Raw genomic sequence first — 27,587 nt, 5'->3', positions numbered from 1 at the left:
ACCTTATTGATTTGTAAAAGTTCTTTATATATTCTGGATCAGAGCCTCTCTCACATATATGCACTGAAAGCAGCTTTTGCCTTTTCACCTTATTTCACGTTATTAATGTCTTTTTATAAATATAAATTCTTAATTTCAATGTGATCAAATTATCAAGTTTTTTCTTCAATGGCGTTGTGCTTTTTCTATTATATTTAAGAAATTACTGCCTTCCCCCAAGCTGCTGAAGATATCTTATGTATTTTCTATAGCTTTATTGTTTATCCCTCAGAATTAGCTCTACAATCCTTATGAATTAGGGGTGTGTGTGTGTGCGCGCGCGTGTGTATTTGTACAGTTGGCATCAAGACTTTTTTCCATTCAGGTGTTCAATTTACTCAGCGATAATTTTGGAAACGACTATTCTTAACCCCAGTTTACAAGCAAGCATTAGCTCTGTCCCAGACGTGGGGGCCTGTTCCTGGACTCGGTTGTTTCTGTCCTTGAGCAAACCCACCTGCACACTGACTGTAGCACACGTCCTCCAGCTCCGTGGCTGTGGCTCCTTCCCTCCTCCAATTCGTCTGCTCCTGGTTGTTTGCAATTTCAAATATATTTTAGAATCAGCTTGTCAACTTCACAGACACACACACCCCTGCCACTATTTTGGGGGAATGATGTGCATTAAATACTTGTATAGCTCAGGGTGCAGAGAACTGAAGTCATTTCCTTAGTGAGTCTTCCAATCCACAAACATGATAGACGTCTGAACATAAAGGGATCTCAACTAAAGCTGGAGTGGAGAAGGCCTGTAGAGGGAGCTCTCACACCTACCACTCCACTCAGTTAACCTCAAGGGGTAAGTTTTCAATACCTCATGATTAAGAAGGTTATTTGTAGATACTCTTTAACATAATAAGAAAGTTTCCTTCTACCCCAACAGGAGACCACAAGACACTCCCAAAGAGGAAGTGCTACGACTTCCAGCGGGAGGTAGGAAGGCTTTCCTCTTGCCCAACAACAACCCCAGCCAATGGAAACTCCACAGCTCAGCCAATTAGATGCCATCATCACCTGAACTCTTACTTTCCTCCAATGAAGTTTCATGTTCCTCTTGCTGGTGACTTGCTGGTCCCACCCTCCTTTCTGTAAAGCCTTCCATCCTGTGCAACGCCTGGGAGTATCCCTGCTCGCTGGGTGAGAGGCTGCCCAATTCATGAATCGTGTAATAAAGCCAATTAGATCTTCAAATTTACTTATAGCCTCCCATTTATTTAGGTTTACTTTATCTCAATAAAGTTCATAATTTCCTACATACAGGTTTCACGTGCCTTTTGTTAGATTATTACTAGTTTTTTAATGTTTTAAAAATGCTATTGTAAATACTAATTCTCAAAATATTTTTAACTGTTACTGTTATATACAAATACAATTTTTAAAATAGTGACATTATAGCCAGGAAACTTGCTAATTTCACATATTAATTTTTTACAAGTTGCCTGACATTCTTTTGGGTGTTTTATGTACGCAATAATTTCATCTGTAAGTAATGACTATTTTATTTCTTCCTTTAGATCTTTAGATCTTTCGCTACTTGCCTTTTACACTGGCTACACTCGCCAATACAATGAGTGGTAGTGGTGAATCTGAATAACCTTGTCTCATTGCAAACCTCAAGGGGAAAGTTTTCAATATCTCATGATTAAGAAAGTTATTTGTAGATACTCTTTAACATAATAAGAAAGTTCCCTTCTACTCCTAGGACATAATTTGAATAATTTTAAACCTTTAAAATGTGTTAAAACTTATGGCTCAACCATATGACCAATTTTTGTAATGTTCCATATGCACTGGAAAATTGTGTGTAGTTTGTCATTATTCGGTATCGTATTCTATATATGTCAAATATGTCATTTGTTAATCAAATTATTCAGATCTTCTCCTTAATGAGGTTTGTGTGTGTGTGTGTGTTTTTTTTTTTTTTTTGGTCGGCTTGTTCTCAAAAACATTAAAGGAGGCAGGTTAAAGTCTTTCACTATAGTTGCCAATTTTTTATTTCTCATTTTAGTGTTGTCATTTTACTATATATATTTTGAAGTTGTGTTGTTAGGTTTATACAACATTTAAAACTTTTGTATATTTCTACTGAATATACCCTTTTATCATGATGTCCCTCTTTATCTCTCGTTATCCTTATTTTCTTAATGTTTATTTTATCTACTGATAGTATAGCTACATTAGCTTTCTTTTGGTTAGTGCTTGTATGGTGTGCAGTAAAGGATTAACACGTCACACTTGGTTTACCGAAACCCTACCAATTCCAAGACATGGCTGACCCTGGACTGGCTTCTGGGAAATAGCCTCTGAGCCCTCGGAATATCCTGCCTAAAAAAAGTGTTTTTGTATGCCTGAGGTCTTGGGCCCTACTGTATCACTTTGAAAGATGTTTTGAACTTAAATGCACCCTCCTCCCCCAATCCATATGTTGAAACCTTAATCCCCAGGACCTCAGAATGTGACTGTATTTAGAGACTGGGCCTTTAAAGAGGTGGTCAAGTTCAAGTGAGGCCATTTGGATGAGCCCTAATCCAATCTTACTAATGTCTTTCTAAGGACACACGGAGGGGATACCAGGGATGCACACACACAGAGGAAAGGCCATGTGAGGACACAGCGAGACGCCTGGAGAGAGGCCTCAGGAGAAAGCAAACCTGCTGACATTCTGGTCTTCCAGCCTCCGGAACTGCGAGAAAGTCAGTGTCTGTTGTGTAAGCCACCAGCCTGTGGTATTTGTCATGGCGGCCCCAGCTGATGGATACGACCAGACAGCTGATGCTAACGGCTCGTCATGAACGCCTGTCGTACGGTCTGAGGCCCTGGGCTCTGCTGTTTCGGTTCGACCTCTGGGGACTGGAGACGGAGTAGCTAAGGTTAGTCATGCAGACAGTGCGAGTGACTCCCAGTGAAAGCCCTTGACACCCAGGCTCAGGTGACTCCTAGGCTGGCGGAGCCTCATCTGTGTCATCACACATTAGGGTTGGGAGAATTAAGCGTGTCCCATACAGCTGAACTGGGGAGGGGCACCCAGAAGCTGGTGCATGGTTTCTCCTGGGATTTTCCCTTTCCCTTTGCTGGTTTGAGTCTATCTCCTTCCGTCATTGTGAATATAACCGCTCTCTGGGTCCTGTGAGTCCTAGTGAACCAAGCCTGACAGTGGTCTTAGGGACCCATGCCACTCCTGCTTTGTATTTTTCCATCCCTTTGTCAACTTCTCTGCATCCTTACATTTAAGATGTGCCTCTTGTAGCGACAGTTTAATTTTTTGTTTTGTTTGGATTGTCTTTCTCAGTCTGATAGTTGCAATATTTAGTCCATTTACATTTCAGATACTTCCTGAAGTATTAAGTGTATACCTACTTTGTGATTTTTGTTTTCTATTTATCCCACCTGTTTTATATTCTTTTAATCCTTTCCTTTCTTGCCTTTTTGGGGGGAGGATTAAGTTTTTTTTATCATTCCATTCCCCCATCTATCAGCCTGGTAGTTATGCATTCCTTTCCTACTATTTACTATTTACACTCTTACTATTCAAAGTTACACTTGATGGCAACAAGCACCCTTTACTTGTTAGGTTCTACCATAAATTACCACCCTTTTTTTTTTTTACCCTTCCCAGACCTTAAAAACACTCTATTTCCATGTTCGTCCTTTCCATTTCTTTTATTATTGTCATGCGTTTTATTTTTACATATATTTTAAACCATAGAAGGCATTATTTAATGTTTTAGAGAGTCAATATTCGTTTACACTCACCCTTTCCATCCATCGCTCTTTATTGCCATGTTTCTATCTGGGGTTAGAAAGAACTCCTTGTACTTTTTGTTTTGTTTTGTTTTAGTGCAGGTATTCTGCCTCAATGAAGACTCTCATTTTTTAATTTTCACTTTTTAAAAAAATATAAATGCCTTCATTTCACCTTTATTTTTATTTTATTTTATTTTTTTAAAGATTTTATTGGGGAAGGGGAACAGGACTTTATTGGGGGACAGTGTGTACGTCCAGGCCTTTTTCCCAAGTCAAGTTATTGTCCTTTCAGTCTTAGTTGTGGAGGGCGCAGCTCAGCTCCAGGTCCAGTTGCCGTTGCTAGTTGCAGGGGGCACAGCCCACCATCCCTTGCGGGAATCTAACCGGCAACCTTGTGGTTGAGAGCCCACTGGCCCATGTGGGAATCAAACCGGCAGCCTTCGGAGTTAGGAGCACGGAGCTCTAACCGCCTGAGCCACCGGTCCGGCCCCTCACCTTTATTTTTGAAGGATATTTTTGCTACCAAATTCTATAATATTCTATTAGGTTGGTGCAAAAGTAATTGTGGTTTAAAAGGTTAAAAATTGCAAAAACCTCAATTACTTTTGCACCAACCTAATAGGTTGGCAGTTTTTTCCAGAACTTTAAAAATGTTATTTTATCGCATTCTGATTATTCATTTGTGTTGAAATGTCTGCTATGTCTGATTGTTACTCCATTGAAGTTACTCTGTCATCACTCCTTTTTGCTCTGGCTCCTTTTAAGATTGTCTTGTATTTATACTGCTTGGGGTTCAGTGAGTGTCTTGAATCTGTAGACTGGTAGCATTCATTTGTTTTTAAAATTATCAATCTTTATGTCTAACATTACTTCTGCTCCATTTTTTTCTCTTTCAGTCCAGTTGTACATATTTTAGAACTTTTCAATGTGTCCTATGTGTGTCTTACATGCACCTGTGTTTTCTATCTGTTCTCCATCTTTGTGTATCAGCATGGACATTTTTACTCCCCTATCTTTTACTAATCCTATCAATCTACTTCCACTAATCCTCTCTTTTCTGTGTTCCATCTTAAACACATCAATTGTATTATAAATATCAATCATTGTGTTTTCAGCTCTAGAATTTATACATTTTTTCTCTAGTGAAATTCTTTATCTTATCTATTTTCTTTAAAATATTAATAACAGTTAAAGTCTGAGCTGATAATTCCAATATATGTGTCATCTGAAGATTTTTCCTGATTTTTTTCTTGGTATGTCTAGTAACTTATAATTGAGTGTTGGACACTGTGCAGACAGAGCTGACTCGTCTGGAAGTTAATCCACCATCTTGACTCCCACCCACCCATCTGGGAATGTACACAAGAACTCTGCAGCGAGGCACACCCTTGACATTATCTGTCTCTTAACTGGCTCTGGTGCCAAAGACTCTCAGTACCTGGCAGTCCCTGGCCCCTTAAACACACATTCCTTCCCAGCATGTAGACTCACTGCTTTTAGCTAAAAAACACAGAGTTGGGGGGGGATGGAAGGGACAGAGGACATCCACGCCTTCTTGCCTACGTCTGTCTTGCCCACGCCATCTCACCCACGTCTGTCTCAGATACTGCGTGTGCAAGTTCCCTTAATCAACTCTTAATGAAATGATGGACTTGTCAGCCTCTTTCTCCAGTCTCTTGACCCCAGAGAATTCTGTGTAACAGACATTGTCCATGACAACAGAGAGGCTCTGGATTCTATTACCTTTGTCCAGAGAGGGTTCACCTTATCCTCTGGGGAAAGCTAGAGGGTGGGCAGACTATCGCAACTCAAATAACATGAGGCAGGATTGCAGTCCTACGTCTCATCCTATCTTTAGTTCATGCCCATTCCTAGAGTGCAGCCCCTAGTCCCACCCCACCCTCAGATGCTGAACTCCCATTCCTGTTTCTTCATAGCCATGAGATTGTTGAAAACTCCACTCACTTTCCACTGACTTTCTCACCATGTGTATTAACATAGACACAAACGCTCTAGGGGAAATGGAATTTTGTGCTTCCAGCCTCTGGGCAGTAGTCAACCCATGGTCAGCTTTCTAGCCTCTGTCTCTAAGCCAGGAATTGGTAAATACCTAGAGGGGTCAGTGGTGTGCAGAATATCGGCTTACCTCTCTCCAGGTCTCTTCTCTTGGGAAACACAGCTCCTCAATTCCTGGTTGGCTGCAGCCTACTGATGCTTTCAAACCACTTTTTTTCTCATCTGGATTTTCTCATTGTTCTCAGTGGGGGCAGAGGTCTGGCCACCATAGCTGGAAGTGGAAACTCAAGGAAGGATCGTTTTATAGATGGCATAAAACTGGATATGTCTGGACAGAGTAAAAATACTAAAACTAATGATGACATCTCCCCATTATGGCGCCCATATTATGTGCCAGACATTGTGCTAGGTATAATAGTTACATGCATTGTTATTTGATTTTTACAGCAACCTCATGAGAGAGGTAATGTGTCTATTCCCATTTTACAGATGTGGAAACTGAGGCTTAGAGGCGTAAGTTAACATGTTCTGCCAATCTTTCTATCCGCTGCAGCCAAATACATAGAAAAAAATTCAAATTTTTATTTTGATAAAATATCACATATAACATATACATAACACATAACACATAAATATCACATAACACATACATATCACATATAACATAAATTTGCCATTTCAACCATCTTTAAGTGTACAATTCAGTGGCAGTAAGTACATTCACAATCTTGTGTAACTATCACTACTACATATTTCCAAAACTTTATCCCCCCAAACAGAAGCTCTGTAAGCGTGAAGCCATAACCCCCATCCACCCACATTCCAGCTCCTAGCAACCTTTGATCTACTTCCTGTCTCTGAATTTTCCTATTCTAGGTATTTCAGATAAATGCAATCACACATTATTTGTCCTGTTGTGTCTCGCTTATTTCCCGAGCATAGTGTTTTCGAAGTTCATCCATATTGTAGTATGTCAGAAATTCATTCCTTTTTATGGCTGAATGATATTCCATTGCATGCATAGGCCACATTTTGTTTATCTATTATTTAGTTGGTGGACATTTCAGTTATTTCCACCTTTAGGCTACTGTGAACAAAGATATGCAAGTGTCTGTTTGGAGCATTTGTTTCTGATTCATTTGGGTCTATATACCTAGGAGTGGAACTGCTGGGTCATATGACAGTTCTGTGTTTAACTTTCTGAGGACCTGCCAGACTGATTTCCACAGCACCTGCACCATTTTTCATCCCCACCAGCAATACACAAAAGTACCAATTTTCCCACGTCCTCGCCAACACTTACTTTCCTGTTTTAAACAGACAATTACATCCATCCTAGTATGTGAGAAGCACCTCTCACTGTGACTGTTGCATCTCCTTATTGTCCGTGATACTGGGCTCCTTTCAGGAGCTCATCAGACATCTGTGCATCCCTCTGCAGAAAGGTGTGCTGAATCCCGTGCCCGTATTTTAGGTGGACTGTCTTTCTGTTGTGGAGTTGTGGAGTTCTGCATTCTGGAGACTGAAGCCTTACTTTCTTATACTCTGTAAGTTGTATTTTCACTTTCTTGATAATGTCTTCTGATGCACAAAATTTTTAATTTTAATAAAGCCCATTTTATCTTTTTTTTTCCTTTTGGTTGTACTTTTGGTGTCATATCTAAGAAGCTATTATCTAATCCAAAGTTATGAAGATTTACGTTTCCTTCTAAGAGTTTTATGCGTTAGGTCTTATATTTCAGTTGTTGATCCATTTTAATTTTGGTACGTGGTGTGAGGAAGCAGTCCAACTTCATCCTATGAAACAGGCACATTCATAGAGACAGGAAGTAGACTCGCGGCTGATGAGGCCTGGGCCTGTGGGGGCGGGGAGTGAATGCTAACGGGTATAAGGCTTCTTTTTGGGGTGATGAGAATATTCTAAACTTAATGGTGATGGCTGTGTAATGCTGTGAATACACTAAAAATCACTGAATTGTACACTTTAAAAGGGTGAATCTTATGCTCAATAAAGCTGTTATTAAAACCAACGAAAAGAACAGCTGGTGGCCTGTGGGACGGGGACAGGCCTGGCGGCTCCGCCTCCTGCTTCCAGGGGAGCAAACACACTGACCCCCATCCCCCGTGGCTGCCCCAGGGTAGTGTTCTAAATCAAGCACAGCCCAGCCCAGATTCTTTCTCCTCGTGTCACACTTTAGGTAATAAATGGCCTGCTGCCGTCATCTTCTCTCCCACTTTGGCCCCAAGCCCAAACACTGCTGTCAGCTCCTTAATCCTGGCAAATCAGTCACAAGAGTGAAACAGGCCACAGACAGGAGCCCCGCACCTGCCTCTGTGCCTGGGGATAGATGGAGGAGGCCGAGGGAGGCAGGAGCATGGCGGCCCAAAGGTGCCTGGGTGAGGCCAAGGCCCAGCGCTGCTCCGTGTGGAGGGAGGTGCCAGGCCCCGGCCCGCCCCTGGCAAGGCGTCTGGGTGTCCTCCTGCTGCCGGGCCAGCCTGGGCTGGGTGCGGGCTTTTGCTGACCAGCCCACCTTGGGTCCCATCTGGGGTGGTGTGAGCATATGTCCTCGTGGGCGACTTCTCTGGGACCCAGATTTGCCCTGGCTGGTTGCCTGAGGCCTCTTTGTGGGTGGGAAGCTGTCTGTACAGAGCAGACCCTGGGCACAGAGTCCACAGGGAGCCCATGGCCTTCCTGCACTTGGGGGGGGGCAGTTTGGGACAGGGGCGCCAGCATCCTCCTGCCTCCCTGTAAGCAGGGGCACTAGAGAGGTGGCCCGGGTGGCCATCCTGGGAAAAGGAGGTTGAAAACAGGCCAGAAAGGAGAAGGCAGCCAGCTGTGGGTGAGGGCTGGCTGACAGGCAGCATACAGGTCCCTGGGGATACCCCAGCCTCCTCAGTGTGACTGGGGCCCAGAGCCAGTCTGGCTGGTGCCACTGTCGTGTGAACCCTGGGTGGCCTTGGACTGGGTTGCTCAGCCTGCCCCTGCCAGGCCCCTGGGGCCCTGAGCCCTCTCTCACTCCCTGCCTCCCAGCAGAGAGGGGGTCCAGAGGAAGCAGTGCAGTAGTGTGGGTGCGAAAGCAGGCTCGGAGACGAGGTCCCCAAACCAGACACAGGACCCGGCTGAGCCCAGGGACCAAGGAGCCCGGCTGGCCCTGCATTCCCTGTCTCAGCCCTTGAAGACCCTCAGTGGGATTCTGTGGCCGTCTGTCCACTTCACACCTGCCCTGGCATCACCTCTGTCATCAAGACACCTGTGTTCACTGAGGCCACGTCAGCAGTTCCCAGCCTTTCTGTCTGGGGCTTGGCGCTCGGCCTCGACACCCCACCCCCGCCCCCACGACTCAGTCCCCTAGGGCTCCAGGCAGCCCCTGCCTGCTCACCTCCACCCTGACCATTTCAGGGGTCAGACCCTGCCTCGGTGACAAGCAGGGATGGGAGCACTCTCCCCAGAAGGTTCCTTCCATGGGGTCCTGTCCCTCAGGCCTTAGGACCTCTGCCTGGGACGGAACCCCCAGGGCTCCTCACCAAGGTGACCTCCTGCACTCAGTCTCCCCACCAGGTCCCGGTGGGAGGACCCGGCCCTGAGTGCTGCCTCCACACAGATCCTCCGTGGAGCTGGACTCCTCCAGGGGCCAGCGGCCCTCCACAGTGACGTGTCCCATTCTGTCTAGCTGGCAAGAGGATAATAGCCAGCTGTCCCCTCATGGGCAGGACCCCCTCTCCCTGAGCGTCCTCTGAGATCCGGGCCTAAGGCTGAGGAAGGTTCCCCGGAAAGGCCACTCAGCCAACATCAGCACAAGATGGCAGTTCTGGGTTGGAATCTACGCAGCAACAAGATTAGTAGCTGACTTTGCAAACTGCTATTTTTCTTCCCAGGGCTGGAAGGCTAAGAAAATGGGGAACCCGCCCCCAGTGCTCCTCCTGGCCCCATGCTGGCTCTGCCTTTCCTTCTCTCTGAGCCCTGGGGATGGGGACGGGGTCCTCAGAGCCTGCCGACAGGAATGGCAGCCCAGGACAGCATGTCCTGCCCTCACTGCCTCTTTCCTGTTCCTCACCCTCTTTCTCCACGTCAGAGCCTTTGCGCTTTCTGTGCTGTGCTGCAGCAGCCCGTGACACTTTGTGCACCATCAGACGGAGACTGAAGGTCCCTATTCTGCGTGGGCGGGCATGTGGCGGGCTTTGATAGCTGCGAGAAGTCTGGACACAGCAATCAGAAGGTCCGGCAGCCTGAAGCCCCAGTGCTGCCCGTGTGAGCTGCCATCTGCCAAGTCGTCATCTAAGAGCCATCATGGTGCTGCAGAGAAAATACTGTGATGGTAAAACCTCCCAGAACTAGACTTCCAGTTCGGGAACAGGATGGCAGAGACTCACTTTTCCTATTCCCCCTCCCTGGATAATCCAACAGACTCCCTGAAAGGACTCTGAAAGCTGTAACGAAGGCAGCCAGGCCGTGTGCCCCTGGACTCTTTATCTCCACAGACCCCGGGGCTGGCCAGAGGCTTGCAGCCCGCACTGCCACCGGCATTGACAGACAGACAGACGGACAACAGGAAATGCTGCCCTTGGTCCAAAGAACGGGATCAGGGAGGCCCAACAGGACAGGGCCGGTGCTCTGTGCACCCCAGCAGACGCAGCACCATGGCGCCTGTCTCCCTGCCTCCACCCAATACAATGAACCCAGGCCCAGTGGGAGCACGCCGCCCGTGCAGGCCATGAAACCATGCAAGGACACTGAACACTAAACACCGGAGCCACAACCCACAAAAGCAGGCCAGAACCTACATGTTGAAGCTAAGAAGGGTGACTACTTGCTAACATAAATAGGATTGTGACTCTCCTAACCTAACAACCAAAATATCCAGGATACAATCAAAACTCCTGCTTCATGCCAAGAACCAGGAAAACCACAAGTTGAATGAGAAAAGACAATGAACTGACACCAATGCCAAGATATATCAGACGTCAGAATTACCTGAGGAGGATCTTAAAGCCGTCATCATAAACGTGCTTCAACAAGCAACTGCAAAACCTCTTGAAACAAATGAAGAAATAGAAAACCTCAGCAAAGAAGTTTTATGTTTCTTTTAACAAAATAAATGTTTTCTATAAAATAAACATTATAGAACTGAAAACTAAATGAACCATATTAAAATCCTTGCCAGATGAGCTCAGTAGCATAGGAGACATGAGAGAGGATAAGTCAGTAAAGTTGAAGACAGATCAATAGAATTTACTCATTCTGAATAACAGCGGAGATAGACTAAAAAATAAAAAGAACAGAGCCTCCGAGACCTATGGAACATGCATAAGATCCAACATTCATACCACGGGAGTCCCAGAGGCAGGGAGAAAGAACGTGGGGCTGGAAAATTAATTAAAGAAATAACATAACATCCCGATTTTAACAAAAGACATAAATCTGTAGATTCAAGAAGCAGAACAAACTCCAAATAGTAAAACCCTAAAGAGAACCACACCAAGACACATCACAATTAAACTACTGAAAACTGAAGACAAACAAGAAAAAAAACTTAAAAACAGCCAGAGAGAAATGACGTGTTTCTATAGAGAAACACCATTCAAATGAAAGCCGATTTCTCACCTGAAGCCATGGCATTTGGAAGTGAGTGGCACAATATTTTTCAAGCACTGAAAGAAAAGAGTTGTCAATTGCAAACTCCATATCCAGTGAAAGAATCCTTCAGGAGTGCAGGGGAAATAAAGTTATTCCCAAATGAAGAAAAACAAAGAGAACTTGCTGCTATCAGACCTATTTTTAAAGAACGGATAAAGAAAACTCTACAAACAGAAAGAGCAACGGAAAAGGTAAAAACAAAGGTGAGCGTAACAGACTACTTCACTTCATTAATTTCTTTATTCAGCAAAAACTGCAACACCACTTGATGTGGTCCTCAACGTAGAAGAAATACTAGCAACAATTATATTTTACAACCTGGGAGCACAAAGGGACATAACAGGAGTAAGGTTTCTATACTCACTCAAAGTGAGAAGCTGTCAACACTGGGAGGCTGTGATGTGTTACACATGTATATAGAAATATGTAGAGCATCCAGTACAAACTACTTAAGATGATATCCTTAAAAAATAAAAATCAAAGTGGAGTTATATAAAACATTCAAGAAATCCACAGAAAGGCAAGGAAAAAGAAACAGAAGAATGAGAAACAAGGGAACAAACAGAAAGCAAGTGATAAAATGTAGACTAAAGCCTAACGTATCAATCATTAATTTAAATGTATAGTGTCTAACTACACCAATTAAAAGACAGGTTGGCAGAATAGATAAAAAACATAGCCCAACTGTATGCTGTCTACAAGGAACTCACATCAAAGCAGAATGAAAGTAAAAGGATGGGAAAAGAATATCATGTAAACATTAATAAAAAATTATTATATATATTAATATAGTTGGAGTGGCTATATTAAGCTGAGATAAAGTAGACTTCAGAGCAACGAAAATTACTAGGGATAGAGACGGACGTTACACAGTGATAAAAAGGTCAATCTACCAAACAGGTATAGCAACCCTAAATGTATGTACCAAAAAACAGTGCTTCAAAGTGCGTGAAGGAAAAATGGTGGAGCTGAAGGAGAAAAAGACAAATACACAATAAAGTTGGAAACTTCAAGAACCCCACTCTCAGCAATTGATAAAACTACTAAAGTGAGAAAGGACAAAGATATACAAGAACTGAATAACACTATCAGCCAACATGATTGAATTTATATTCCTACAACTCTCTCTTCCCAGCAACAGCAGAATACACATTCTTTTCAAGTGCCCATTGCCATTCACCAAGACAGACCATATCTTGAGTCATAAAACAAACCTTAACAGATTTAAAATAACTAAAATCACAGAGTATACCTTCTGACTGTAATGGAATTAAAATAGAAATCAATGAGAAAAGCCAACAGGAAAATCTTGCTTGGAAATTTAGCAACACACTTCTGAAAAAATAATTTATAAGATATATAGAACTGAATGAACAAAATAAATAATCAAGCACCTAAAGCAGTGCATGAGTTGGAAATTTACAGTATTAAATTAGAAAAGAGGAAAGACCGGGGTGGCCAGTTAGCTCAGTTGGTTAGAGCGTGGTGCTAATAACACCAAGGTTGCCGGTTTGATCCCCACATGGGCCACTGTGAGCTGTGCTATTTTAAAAAAAAAAAAAAAAGTGTGAGAAAAGAGGAAAGATTGTGAATCAATTACCTAAGTTTCTACCTCAAGAAACTAGAAAAAGAGCCAAATAAACCCAAAGGAAGTAGAAAGAAATACAAAAGAGTGGAAATCAACAAAATAAAATGAAACATGAAAACTATAGAGAAAATTAATGAAACAAAAAGCTGGTTTTTCAAAAATAAAAATCAATAAAATTAATAAAACTCTACCAAGATTGACAAAGATGAAAACAGAGAAGACACAAATCACCGGTATCAGGAATGAAACTAAAGGTACCATAACAGATCCTGTAGCCATTGAAAGGATAACGAGAGGATGCAATGAACACTTTTACACTCATAAATTTGACAATTTAGAACTGGACCAATTTCTCAAAATACAAACCAAAACTCAGGCAAGATGAAATAGCTAATCTGAATAGTCATATAACCATTAAAGTAATTGGAATTTTCATTTAAAAATTTAAGAAAGAGAAATCTGTAAGTCCAGATGACTTAAGAATCAGCACCAATTTTACATAATCTCTTCTATAAAATATGAGACGAAAAAACACTTCCTAACTCCATTTATGAGGCCAGGATCACTCTGATACCAAACCCAAAAAAGAGCACACATGCATATGGACACACGAAAACCACAGACCATTCCCTTAGGAACTGTAACAAAAAATCCTCAACAAAATATTAGCAAATTGAATCCAGCAATGTGCAGATCCAGTGGGATTTATTCCAGGAATGCAAGGCTGGTTCAATATTTGAAAAATCAATCATTGTAACATACCGTATCAGCAAGCTAAAGAGGAAAAACCATACTATCACATAAATTTATGCAGAAAAAGCATTCGACAAAAAGCTAAACCCATTCATGATAAAACTATCATCACACTAAGAATAGAGGTAAATTTCAAAAAGAGCATCTACAAAAAATCTAAAGCTATGATCACACTTAATGGTCAAAACTGGACATTTTCTAAGTTCTGGAATAAGTGAAGGAAGTCTGCTCTCACCACTCTTACTCAGCATAGTACTGGAAGTTCTACCCACTGCAATAAAGAAATAAAAATAAATAAAAGGCATCCATATTGGAAAGAAAGAAATAAAACTGTCTTTATTTGCAGACAATATGACTGACCACATAGAAAATAAAATCCCAAGGAGTTTACAAAACAAAGCAAAAAAACACAACAAAAATCTCCTAGAACTAATAAATGAGTTTAGTAAGGTCACAGGATACAAGAGCAACAAAACTCATTTCTATATTCTGACAATGAATAAAAGGACACCAAAATAAAAGATGCAATAACATTGACAATTGACCCAAAGAACACAAAACACTTAGGTACAAATCTAACAAAACATGTACAGAATCTATGAGGAAATTTACAGAATGCTGACAAAGAGCTCTAAATACTTGGAGAGACATACCATGTTCATTGACTGGAAGACTCGACAAAGGAAAGCTGTCAGCTCTTCCTAAATTGATCTATAGGTTAATGTCATTCTCACCAAAATCTAACAAGATTTTTCCTTTTTGTAGATACAGACAGGCTTATTCTAAAATTTATATGAACAGGGAAAGACCCTAGAATAACCAAAACAATTATGAAGAAGAATAACATTCTCAATGTCAAGGCTGATCATACAGCCACACTGACCAGACAGTGTGGTCTTGGTGGAGGGGTAGACACAGAGATCCAGGAATAGAACCAAGAACTCAGAAACACATCCGCACAAATATGTCCAATTAATCTTTGACGAAGGAGCCTTTTTAATAGGTGGTGCTGGAGGAATTGGACATCCATAGGCAAAACAAACAAACAAACAAAAAAACCTAAACCTCGTACGTTATACAAAAATTAACTCAAAATGGATTATGAGCTCAAATGTAAAACATAAACTACAAACCTTCTAGAAAAAAAATTGGAGAAAATCTTTGAGACCTAGAACTAGGCAAAGATGTTTTAGACTTCACACTGAAGTATAATTCATACAAGAAAATAATAAATTGGACCTCATTGATATTAAAAACTTTTGCTCTGAGAAAGACTATATTAAAGGATGAAAAGATTAATTAAAGACTGGGAGACAACATTTGCAAATCACATATCCAACTTTTATATAGAATATGTAAAAACAATTTAAACTTAACATTAAAACAATCAGTCCAATTAGGAAATGGGCCAAAGTCTTGACAAGCACCTCACCAGAGAGCTATAAGGATAGCACATGCGCTTGAGAAGGCCATCCAGTCAGCCATCGGGGAAATGCAGATTCAATCACTCTGATACCAGCACACACATCAGAATGCTTCAAGCTCAAATACTGACACGCCTGTGTTCATTTCCTACTGCAGTAACACATTACCACACATTTAGCAGCTCAAAACAACACAGTTATTGTGTCACAGCCAGAGGTCAGCAGCTCGAGGTAGCTCCTATGGGGCTGGAATCAGCCGGACGCTCTGCGGAGGACCCTGTTCCTGGCGTTTTCCACCTTTGCTGGCAGCCATGGCCGGTCGGGCTCCCGCAGGGCAGCACTTGGGACACTAGGCCTCCGTCCCCACTCCACATCTAAAGGGCCCTGTGATTACCCTGGCCAGCCCGGCTCGTCCGGAATCATCCTACCTTGGGACCAACTCCTGCCTCCCCCCTGTAACCTGCTGCCGCTCACTCGTCTTGCGGACAAGTTCTGAGAAGCACGGGGACACTCATCCTGCCTATCACAGCACCAGGTGCTGTGGGGACATGAAGGACCCAAATCTCCTCTGTTGCTGGCGGGACGGTGACAAGGTGCAGCCACCTGGGAAGCCAGTCTGTTTCTTAACACAGTTAAACGTGCACTTACATGTGCGAGCCAGCGAGTGAACTCTTGGGTATTACCCCAAGGAAACGAAGACGCACGCTCACACAAAACACGGCAAGAACGCTCATAGGGCTCTACCGGCGACAGGAAACATGGAACCTGCACAGATGTCCCCCAATGGTGGATGGTTAAACAGACTGCAGACCAGCATCCAGGAGAGAACTGCTGGATCCCCGAGCAGCTTACTGAGCGAAAATGCCGGTGTGCACAAACACACACGGCTTGTCAACACTAGACAGAAAAGACTGGTGCTTCCCAGGGGTCGGGGCAAGGGGCTAGAGAGCCCGTGGCAACCCAACAGATAGCAGAGCTACACGTACACGTACTCGCACACCCACTGGGGGCACTCTAATATTAGTCAGTGGACTGGACCACATCCATTCCCCGGTTTTGATGTCCTGCAACCACTGGGGAAAGCTGCACGCAGGGAACACAGAGCACTCCTCAAAGCTTCAAAAGAAGATAAAAATCAAAGCCAGAGACGTGTCTAGAACTGTTTGTTCAAAGGGGAAGTCAGCCCGCGCTCTCTGTGGGGCTTTCTCGAACCCGGCTCCACACTCTGCACCCTCCAGGCTCACCCACGTACACAGCACCCAAGGGGTCAGCCAGCAGGAGGGCAGGACGAGCAGTTGGGCCCTCTGTGACTGCAGCCCCTGAAAAGTGCCCTTAACACAGGCTCTACTCAGTTCCCTTTGACTCACCAAACCTCCAGAACCCAATGGCACGTGGCACCTTTCCTGCCAGAACCCCACAGATGGAAGCTCAATTTTGGGGTTCTCCAAGCTCAGTGCAAATGAAGGCTAGCACTGAAGGAACTCACCAAGGCCACACAGGGATGGAGGGGCAGGGTGGTCAGGTCTGGACCCAGGGCTGGGTCAGCTGGTTTGTCAGTGAAAGGTACAGAGGACCGTATCGCCACGCTGGTTTCTGCTGGCCATACAAGATCTGACAAGTTCATGAACTTGTTGCAATGTTGTTGCTATCCTTTTTTTGGTATCAAAGGATTATTCATTATGAATTTGTACCAACTCGACAGTTAACCGAGTGTACTATTTGGAAGTGCTGAAAAGGCTGCATGAAAAAGTTAGACGACCTAAACTTTTTGCCAACAATCATTGCTCTTGCATTATAACAATGCACCAGCTCACACGGCACTGTCTGTGAGGGAGTTTTTAGCCAGGGTATTAGAATACTCTCCCTACTCACCTGATGTGGCCCGCAATGACTTCTTTCTTTACCCAAAGATAAACGAAATACTGAAAAGAAGACATTTTGATGCCATTCAGGACATCAAGGGTAATACAATGACAGCTCTGATGGCCATTCCAGAAAGTTCCAAAATTGCTTTGAAGGGTGGACTAGGCACTGGTGTTGGTGCATAGCTTCCCAAGGGGAATACTTCGAAGGTGACCATAGTGATATTCCAGCACTTTTTCTAGGATGAGTTCGCCAATTTGTCATTTCTCGTAAGTAACCGCCATCAGGCAACTCCTCCATCACCTGTGCCCCCGAGGCCCAGGGCAGTTTTGGGGCTGCTCTAACCAACTGTGTAGACTGTCACTTAAAACACCCAAACATCTGCTCTCTGACCTGCAGGTCAAAGTCCGCAATCGAGGGGCAAACCCGCTGCCTGCCTTCTCCAGCCTCCAGAGGTGCTCGCATCCCGTGGCTCGCGGCTCCATCTCCATCTTCAAAGCTCGGAACGCTAATCTCTGGTTCACAGTCACATCTCCTTCTGTGACTCTGACCCTCATGCTTCCCTTGTGAGGACCCTGGTGACATGGGGGTCCCCTGGTATAGCCCAGGACCACCTCATCTCAAGCTCCTTCACTGAACCCCATTTGCAGTCCCTTTACTCTGGAAGGTGACACAGGTTCTAGGGAGCATTATTCCGCCTGCCATACCCCCAACTCTTTCACCCCGATGTCTCCCCGTCCGACCTGGGCGGACAAAGGCCTAAGACCAGAAAGCACCCAAAGGTGAGCTCTGGGCCTCCGTCGTGTGCACAGTGGGCCCTCCCTGCCAACGCGCCTCCTGCCCGCCTCTGCCCAGCCCTCCCACTGTACAGGGTCCAAATCCCAGAACTCCAGGGGGCCTCTCTTCTCCTTCCAGCGACCAGCACCCTGTCCACACCCTTCACCTGGCCCTGTGCCCCATTCACCTCCCTGCCCCTGGACCCCACCTGGCCTGACCCCTCTCCCAGGGCGCCCCGCCCTTCTCCACACCACCAAGCCAGCTATCTTGTCCCTTGGGACTCTGGCTCCCAGATCTGCCTCCAGCTCCAGTCCAGGCTGGTCAGTCCATGCTGGCTGCTGCTGGCTGGGGGTACGCCGCACAGTGCCCCCTCCCTGCCGCCCTCACCACCCAGAATGGGGGAGCTGTGGGGGGCAGCACACAGTGACAGCACGCAGTGACGACGCACCCAGCACTGCCTGGCTCCACCCTTCCGAGGGAGCCCAGAACCCGCGGCTTCTGTATGAGCTTGTTTTCAGTGCCAGCAGAGAACTAAAACCTCCTTAATGGTTGTGTTTCACTTGGGAGTAAAAAGGTGTGGGGCTGATGGGACGATGGCTGCACGTCAGTGTGAAAGTGCCTAATGCCACTAGGCTGGACACCTGAATGCGTCAAGGATGGTGAGTTGTTACGTGTATTGACCACAGTAACATTTTGAAGGTGTGGCCAGGTCACCCTCCTGCCTAGAGACGGGAAGGGAGCAGGCCCAGGACAGTCCCCTCAGGGGTGGGGTCCGTGAAGGAGAGCGGGCTGTCTGTCAGGGTCTCCAGTGACTGCAAGTGAAGGTCTGGTGGAGGCGAGTGCGAGCCAGGGGACGAGGACGCCAAGCTTGCTCTGGCTCCTGGAGGGTCTGCAGGAACAGCCAGCGGGTCACACCCTCCTGTCCTGCGGCCCGCCCGACCCTGAGCTACCTCCCCCATGGGGCGCAGAGGCCCTGGGCGGAGGCGTCGGGAACTCTGCGCTCGCCTGCTGGGGATGGACACTAGCCCTATGGCTATAGCCGTCTCTGGGAGCTGTGGGCTCCGCCAGCACGCGGAGCTCAGGACGGACTTAGGAACTCGGGAACGACCCCATGGAGAGCATCTCAGCAGCACAAGTCACAGACGCAGAGCGCTTAAATACAGATTTATTGCAAACCCACACGCAGACCGGCGGCTTCGCAGGCGGGCGCCCACTATCCTCGGGCAGAGCTCAGGGGCCGATCTGTTGCTGCCGCGTCTGCAGAGAGAAAACAGGGCAGAAGCAGCGGCAGCGACTGGCAGAGGGTGCCCGTGAGACCCCAGGGCAGCGTCATCAGCCTGGTGACCGAAACCGCCTGCTATTCCCAGAGGCCTTTGCGCCACTGTCACAGCCGGCGGGGTAGGGAGAGATGCGACACTTGAAATAAAATCGGGTAAAAAGACGGCTGACCAGAGTCCACAGCTCTCGAAGTTTTCCCAAATCGCTGAGGTCAGGCACCACACCCCACCTCATCACTCCGGGAGACCCCCAAAGGGATGGGACAAGGAGACCAGATGTACACGTGAGGCCTGGGTCCCTGACGGGTCCCTGAAGGCCCAGGACCAACTCGGTGACGACTGAATAGACGCAGCATGTGCCCCTTGTGACGTGCTCACCAGCCACCTGGTGTCCATGCTCCCAGGATGACATCACAGTGACCAAAAGCTTTCCAGGGACCCAGGGAAGCCACCTGGTGAGCAGCCTGCCTACATGACAGTGATGAGCCAGCCCACATGACAGTGATGAGCCAGTCCACCCATGCAGCTGGAGGTGGAAGCCTCTAGAAGGACCATCTGCCATACAGGTTCCTCGTTCTGCAGCCCAGCGGGCCGAGCCGTGTGGACATGGGTGCCCAGGTTGCAGGCCCCAGCTGGGAGCAGATTTGGGAGCGCTGTGGTGTGGTCTGGGCTCCTCCACGAATGACCTGGGGGCTGCCAGCGCACTGTGGTCTCCCGAGGGCACCCGGTCCAGCTCACTGTGACAACCAGGTCTGAGAAGAGGAAAGCACTGGGGGCGGAGGCAGGGCTGCAGGTAAGAGGTCTGAGGTCCTGCTGTGCCTGTGGCCACAAGACTTTCTCCCAACATCCAGAACCAGTGAGGAGCTTGGTTTCGGCTGTTCCGTGACACTAGACATTACAAATGAGCGAGATTGCAGTGACCACGCAACAAGGTCAGGCCAAGAGGCCCCGCTGCCAGGGGTCGCCCCGCCATGCATCCCCACCCCCGCCGCCCAGCACAAGAACAGCAAGCAGCGCACACACAACAGCGGGCAGGCGGATGGGCAGCAGGCCCCAGCTGCGCCTGCTGGGACGGACGTCCTGGGCACCCCGGGCGGCCCGCCCTGCTCTGGAACAGTCTGCAGACACCAGGCAGGGGAGGCCGCTCGCCCTTGAAAGAAGGGAAGGCGAGGCCACCAGACAGCGAGTCCCAGCAGGAAGGGCACGGCGAGGGCATCCTCTCCTGGTCACTAGAACTGCACGGCCCCTGGGGAGATGTTGAACATGGCCGGGTCGAACCGCTGGCCTCGGAAGGGAGAGCCTTCAGCGTCCCACCCCTTCTTCAGCATCTCATGGACTTTCTACAACAGAAAACACAGAGGTTAAGCCCAATCACCAGGCCCGCACGTCTGAGCAGGACTCTGCTTCCTCCTCCAGAGGACCCGCCTGGGGTGGCTGCAGACACGTGACACAGGCTCCCCGCATGGATCCCACCTCCATCTTGTCACCAGCAAAGCTCATGCCACCTTCATGGGAGAGCTGCTGTCCCTTCTCACCCAGGATTTCTGCCCAAACTCCAACGGCCCAGGGAGAAGGCTGGTGGCATCGAGGTCTGTACCCTCAGATAATCCAGGGTGACCTAGGCCGTGACTCAGAGGGAGACCTCAGGAGATCCCGCTGGGGACCCTCCAGTCCCGGAGCCAGGGTGGCCCGTCGGGGAGATGCAGTCTCCAGGGGCAGCAGCAGGCTGGGTAGTGTGGCCTGTGCCAGGGGACTGCAGGACACTGCACCCGAGGGAGGTACTGCCCCAGCTGTAGGCTCCCTCCTCTGTGAAATCCCCAGCTGGAGTCACCCCCCTCCTTGTGACCCCAAGAAACGAGGGAGAGCCAGCGCAGGGCCAGGACCCACACACTGAGTGCAGGGAAAGTTCCCGCTGTTCAAAAGGCGGCGGGCACGCAGGGTCCAGGCACCACCAGGCTCACATGGTGGCACAGACGACACCCGTGGCGATCCGCTGCCAGCAGGGGCCGGTGTCCGGCAGGGGGGGATGAGGGCCAGGCCTCCACCTACATCGTCCTCCTGGGCCTGCCACCGCTCTGCACCCCACCTGAGCACACTTGCTGTCGCTCACAGCCGCAGCCCCAGCAGGCAGCGTCCCCGGGTGGCACTGCCCTTGTCACTCGCATTCTAAGGGCAGCCCTCGCCCGTGACCCCTCGGGTCCTGCCCCTGCCCCTCAGGAAACGACGCAGCAGCATCGCCACCACCTATTCCTCAGGCCGCCCCACCTCCCCACAGCCCCCATCTGAGGCGGACATGTGGCCCAATTTCCTTTCCCTGGGGGCCCACTTTCCTCCAGGGAACAGAACTCTGGCTGAAACATCCGTGGCTGTGCAGCCCTCAGCGCCACCAAGTGTCACAACACCTGTGGCTTCTCTCCCGCCGCTATCTGCTCCCAGGCCACACTTCCCCGCCGGAACGTGGGGAGGACAGTCCACGTGGACCGCCAGGCAGGGGGCCACCTTTGCAAAGGCTCCTTCTGGAATCCCCAAGAAGCCCTGGAGGCCCAGGCAGCAGTGCTGCCGCAGGGCCAGGCCCTCAGCACAGTCCACCCGAGTCACCTCTCCAGCGAGGGAACAAGGGCAAGGAGATCCCTGGCCACCCAGGACCCTGGGCCACATGCACCACCCGTCCTGGACTCGTGTCTGAGGCGCCGAGCTCAGCCAGGTCAGCATGCTGCTGGCACATGCACGGCAAGTCCTCCAGAAGGACTTCCACCCAAAGCACAGCGTTTCCCAGGTCCTCTTCACATCCTTCCGGATCAGAAGGCTCCTGCTCCCTGCACGGGCCTTAGGGCTCCATGCCCACCCACTTCCAGACGGGCACCCCCAATGGCTGCACGAGGACCCTTCCCATCGGGCCAGCACTGAGACTGCTCTTCGTCCAGTGGCCATGGGCAAATGCGGCGCAGCCTAAACAGGCCGAGGCCCTCCCGACAGCCGACCTCAACCCAGCCCCCGTCCTGTCCGCCCTGGTGGGTTCAGGAGCGGGACCAAGAGAAGATTCAGACACACAGGGAAGGAGGACAGAGGCTGGAGCCAGCTCACGGTTCAAGCCCCGGCTGGGCTGCTAGGGCCCAGAGCTCATACTGTGAAGAGGAGCCCGGCCAACGCGACCCGACCTGCGTGCAGTGAGGACACGGAGGCCGCCCTGCAGGCCCCCAGGCGGTGGGCCCAGGGCAATCATCGGCCAGTCTGCAGGAGCCGCACGAAACCCCCAAGAATCGGACCAGCGTTAGGGGTAGGGATCCTGTGTTTGACGCACGAGGAACAAAATCAGTGCCCAGCAACTCCCCCCCTACTGCGGCTCATGGGAAACCCAAAATCAACCTGAGAAAAGCAGCCCTTTCTTCCCCGTGTCCACTTATTACAACAGAAGGAAGAATCGAGTCATGTACACTCATCTGAGGTTCTGTCTTCTGTGGTTTGTTACTTGTGGTCAACCGTAGTCCAAAAATGTTAAATGAAAAAGTCCAGAAAGAAACGATTTATGTTTTAAATTGTGCGCCACTGTCAGCAGCATGATGAAATCTCAAGCTGTCCTCCATCCTGCCTGGGACGTGAATGTTCCTTTGTCCAGCATCTCCACACTGCACGCTCCCTGCCCGGCAGTCACGTGGCAGCCGTCTCAGTGATCAGATCGACTGTCACGGTGCTTGTGTTCACGGCTTTACTGAATAATGGCCCCAAAGTGCAAGAGCCGTGATGCTGGCGGGTCAGAGCCGCCAACGAGAAGCCCTAAGGTGCTTCCTGTAAGCGAGAAGCTGAATGTGCAGCAGAACAGGGGTGGTACTGTCCACGGTTTCAGGCAATCACTGGGGTCCTGGAATGTGCCCCCACAGATACGGGAGACGCCTGCACTCATCCAACTAGTCCTTTCCCTGCACTGCTCAGACGTGAACCTCCTCCCCTGTCACCAACCTCCTGCTGACACCACAGCCTCCCTCTGGCCACACAGACTTCTCAGGCCTCTGACGATCCACAGCAACTCGGAAGGACTTCCCGCTCACTGGTCCTCGGGGTCCGACCTGTGCTGGCCCTGGGGCAGAGCCCCTGTGAGTGGGAAACCCACGCCGGGCAACTGGGATTGTGTGCACAGGCCCCTCTCTGTCCAGGTGTGAAACCACTGCCCTCTCCCGGCTGTGACCAGCTGACCAGGCTGGAGCTGCCCAAGTCAGGACCCAGCTGGTAGTCCTGCCCTGCAGCGAGGTTCGCCATCGACACCGCACACCCCCACCGCCCTGCCCACTCCCCCACAGGTCCCCCCTGCACTGCAGCCCCAGGCATACCAGCTCGTGGCTCTGCGGCTTGCCCTGCAGCTTCTGGTGGTAGTCGAAGGTGAGCCTGTCCAGGACGGCGTGTTCCTCCTCGTCCACAGTGGCCATGGAGCGCTCCTTGTTGATCTGGTCAATATCGATGGGCTCCTCGCCCTCCAGGACGGCGCTCCACCAGTACTCCCCTGCCTTGTTCAGGCTCACCTGGGCACAGGCAGACACGGGTCAGTGAGCAGCACGGAGCCCTGGCTCGGACGCCCCAGGACTACAATCTGGGGGCGCCTGGGGGTCTCCCCTTGTGTGTCACCCCACACCCATTCCGCCGCCAGGATCCCCGCCCACTCTGACCAGACTTCTGAGCCACCCACCGCCCACTCCTGGCCCCCATCACAGCCTCCCCGAGCTGCCACGGGGCTCAACCCCAAACGTGCCCTTTTTTCAATGTCCTTCCAAAAGCCCCTGCAGGCCACCCCCTACCGCCCTGATGACCTTGGCTGCTTCCAAGCCCAGCACCCGTCACCTGCCCGCTCAGGGCCTGGGACCCGGGCACCACCCGCTCAGCCCATAGCGAGCCCCCCGCCCCCGATGCCCAGGCACCTTCCTGCTTTCGTCCCTGGCCAGGTTCCTCCAGTCCTGCGACCACCACACGTGGCTCACCTCCCAGCCAGGGGAAGTGCCCACACCCAGGCTCACGGCACAGCCCGGGGAGGGGGCTCGGGGTACAGAAGAACTCCAAGGTGGGGACAGCACCATGGGAACAGGAGCAGAACACTGGGGCTTTGCCTAAAGTTGGTGCCAAGGGCACCTGTTTCAGGACCACACGGGCAGCACCCAGGCCGCACCCTGCCGTGGTCAGCGGCCAGCAGCCGGGCTCACTGGGTGTCTTGGCAGGCAGTCCCCTTGCACTGGCCACACTCTGACGGGATGAGACCCGTCGTGCAGGAGGGCAGGGAGGTGACTCACTCTGAGGAAAGGGTTACTGGCTGGATGGAGGACATGGGGACACAGGTGACACCCGTGAGGACACCGTATCAGGCTGAACAGTGTGGACACAGTGCTAGAAGGACATGGGGAAAATGTTCTTGGAATGAAGCTCAAGGGTCCCGGTCTAGAAACGATTCTGATGAAGTCGGCTGATGGTTTAACATTTGCTTTGGGCTCTTTCATGCTGTGGCTTCTTCCAAGCGGGGCTGTGGAGGCAGTTTGCACACAGTGCATCCATCCACCCCTGTGTGCACATCCTGGCGTCCTCAAGCCGCCCAGGCCCTTCCCGGGCGCCCTGTCCCCTCACCCGACGCTCATTTGCCTTCTTGCTGGTCCTGTCCACACTGCCTGTCGCTGATGGCATCATGTGGCTGCAGCCTTGCGTGCCCGCTCTGCTCCCGGCAGGGACGTTGACCCTGGGCCGCATGCCTGCATACAGTGGTTGGTCAGCGCCCAGTTGGGCCCCACGCTCGGCGTGTCTGACCTCATGACTCCGTCACTCTGGTCGCCATTCCGCGCTCCCGCCTGCAGCGGCGCCAGCACCTGGTACTGTTGGTTCTTTCTAGCATCAAGTGACACATCGCTGGGGTTTTAACTCACATCTCAACATGTGATGTTGGGCACCCTTGCGTGCCCTTATTTGCAATCTCATTCTTGAAAACATTTCATTTGGAGTAATTCCAAACTTGTAAGTCACTAGACTTGTTCGAGCACAAACACCCCTTCCCTAGATCCACACAGCCTCACTTTACTGTCTGTGCACATGTCACCGCATTGAGTGTGTAACACGGTGCGAACCCGGCATTGTTTCTGAACCACCCCGGCCCTTCACCCCTACTGTTCGATGAGCGCCTCCCCTCCGAGGACATGGAAGCACTTTAATGACTGTGCCTGCCTTGCCTCTGTCCCACTCAGGATCCAGTCCAGGCCGCCTGTGTGTGTGTGTGGTCCTCTCTTCTTTCGTCTGGAACATTCTACAGACTCTGTCTTCTAATGTTTTGTTTTTCCAGACTGCTCTGCCCTTGGGGTTCATCCAGTGTTTCCTCCATGATTAAACTCAGGGAAGCACCCCAACATAACACTGCACAGGAGGTGCTGCGCTCCTCCTGGGTGGCTCACCTGCAGGCACATGTCACCTGGCGGCGTCCACAGGGTGTTCCTGCCTGATCCCATCCACCCCAGCGGTGATGGTGGGGAACGCTGCTTCTGGCCCCAGCAGGTGCCGTGCACTAGCCAGCGAGGGCCTGTTGCTCCGTGACGGCGCCCATTAACCTCAGCACTGATACCTGGATGCCTAGCGTCTCGTAGGCTATCCGTCACGCCTGTCCCTAATTATTGGTGCTCAGGGACCTGGTGACACACGCCCTCCTTGTTTTGCCTTCCTCCAGGCTCCTTTCATCTGGTCCCAGGCGGAGATTCGGTTTCTCGGGGGAATGCCCCAGGCCACTGGCTAGTTTTCCCAGAACATCCTCGTAGAAACTTTGAACTCAACATGAACAAGAACACCCCAGACGGTGACTCCCCAGCATTCACCTCCCTCTCCTGTACATCATGGAACCTTGTTTCTATTCAAGGAGCCAGTGTCCCAGGGTTCAGGTTGGGCCAAGGGGACCTGCGTGAGTTGTGGGTGGTACTTTGTGGAGGGGGGGCACACAAGATCAGGGAACCCGCTCAGCCCCAGCCATGCTGCGGGGATGGAGTGGACCCCAGTCTGACCACTGGCCTCTCGGGATGCGCCCAGGGCAGCACTGGACGAGCAATCCGGTTTTTGGTGTTGCCAACTCTTTTCTTAAGCTTAAACATTAGATCACTGCAGGAGCCAGACAAACCAGGCTGGAAGGCAGGAGGTGTCCCAACGGCCACGGCAGGACGGGGAGGGCGCACTCCGTCCACTGCAAGAGCGGCCTGCCCACGCTTCTTCCTGCACGTCCCTTTCGTTCCCTGGGCCACTTCTCAACAACACTCTAGAATGTGCTGCCTCGGGCTCCCACCCTCATAATTCCCAACCTGCGCTCTTCCCTGCTGGGACCCGGGGCTAGGGACAATGCCAAGGATCGGGCACAGGGAGAAACGTGAGGGTCTCGGAGGCGCAGGCACCGAGGGCCAGGGCCTCGCTCCCTGCCAGGGACACCCTTCCACCAGAGCTCTGGGCTGTCACCAACATGCTAACACCATCCCACCTGCATTTGTGAAGAAGGTGGCAAGTGATACAGGACATGCCTCCCAGGGCCAGTGGCCTCCAGGCCACCAACGAGAGGGAACAAAGACGGTGAGCCTCATGGAGAAACGCACATGCTCACTATAAAGAAAACCGCCAGGAATGAGTAAAGGGGGCACACAAGTCAGCAGGAGGGGAAAAATGAACGGGCTCAGGGCTGGCAGGCACACAGGGGGCTGGTGACACTACCGAGTTGTGGCACCTTCGGGGGTAGCCCGTGGCCAATGGCCAAGGACTACAGTCAGCCTGTAACGTAAGAAAATCATCTGAAGGAACCATCCAGGGGATGGGGGCATAGCCTGGACAGAAACTCATGCTCCTGAGGGAGCTGCAGGCAGGCCACGGCCTGTGACAGTCTGTGGCCACCGTGCCAATTCTAAGTGACCTGTGAGCCTGTCATCAATGAAGACCAGCTTCACCTTGACCAGACAGCGTCCACGGGCTGAGGGCGCCAGCTTTGTGTGGAAGGACCAACAAGGACAGAAGCCAATGCAGGTTCTGGCATGAAGGCACACGGGGGAGGCTGAGAACCAGGAGGCCGCGTTTAACACACTCGCATGTGGGAGGGAAGGAAGGAGGGAGGGAGGGAGGGAGGGAGGGAAGGAGGGAGGGAGGGAGGGAGGGAGGGAGGTGAGAGCTGTAGCCCGGTTCTAGCTGCCACCCCTGCTAGCGCTGAAAGCCTGCTGGGCGTGGCTGACGCAGGTCCACAGCTCAGGAGGGGCGGCTGAGAGTGAGCGGCAGAGGTTCCAAGGACCAAGGACTCTGGGGAGGTGACAGCCACCTGAGTCACCACCCTTGTCCCACAGGCCCCTACAACCCTGCCAGGTGAGGCCTGTACCATGTCCCGGGGCCAACGTTACACAGCACTGCACGCGGGGCTTCAAACAAGACACCTGTTTCCACAGTCTGGAGGCCAGATTCCCAGACCACAGTGACGCAGGGCCATGCTCCCTCTGGAG

The 27,587-nt window shown here is 49.9% G+C and overlaps 1 protein-coding gene across 1 annotated transcript in view; it reads right to left on the bottom strand.

The window, feature by feature from the left end:
* Positions 1-18,988: 18,988 nt before the first annotated feature.
* Positions 18,989-27,587, bottom strand: part of NUDCD3 (NudC domain containing 3) — a 38,548-nt gene continuing 29,949 nt past the window's right edge. The window contains exons 5-6 of the mRNA XM_074312109.1: positions 23,442-23,630; positions 18,989-20,456 (exon numbers count right to left, since the gene is read on the bottom strand). Of these exons, the coding sequence (XP_074168210.1) occupies positions 20,346-20,456; positions 23,442-23,630 (300 nt within the window). The 3' untranslated portion in view covers positions 18,989-20,345. The remainder of the gene's footprint in view (positions 20,457-23,441; positions 23,631-27,587) is intronic.

This window comes from Rhinolophus sinicus, linkage group LG09 (genome assembly GCF_036562045.2).
Source record: "Rhinolophus sinicus isolate RSC01 linkage group LG09, ASM3656204v1, whole genome shotgun sequence".
NCBI lineage: Eukaryota > Metazoa > Chordata > Mammalia > Chiroptera > Rhinolophidae > Rhinolophus > Rhinolophus sinicus.
This window is presented reverse-complemented; position numbering and strand designations above follow the sequence as displayed.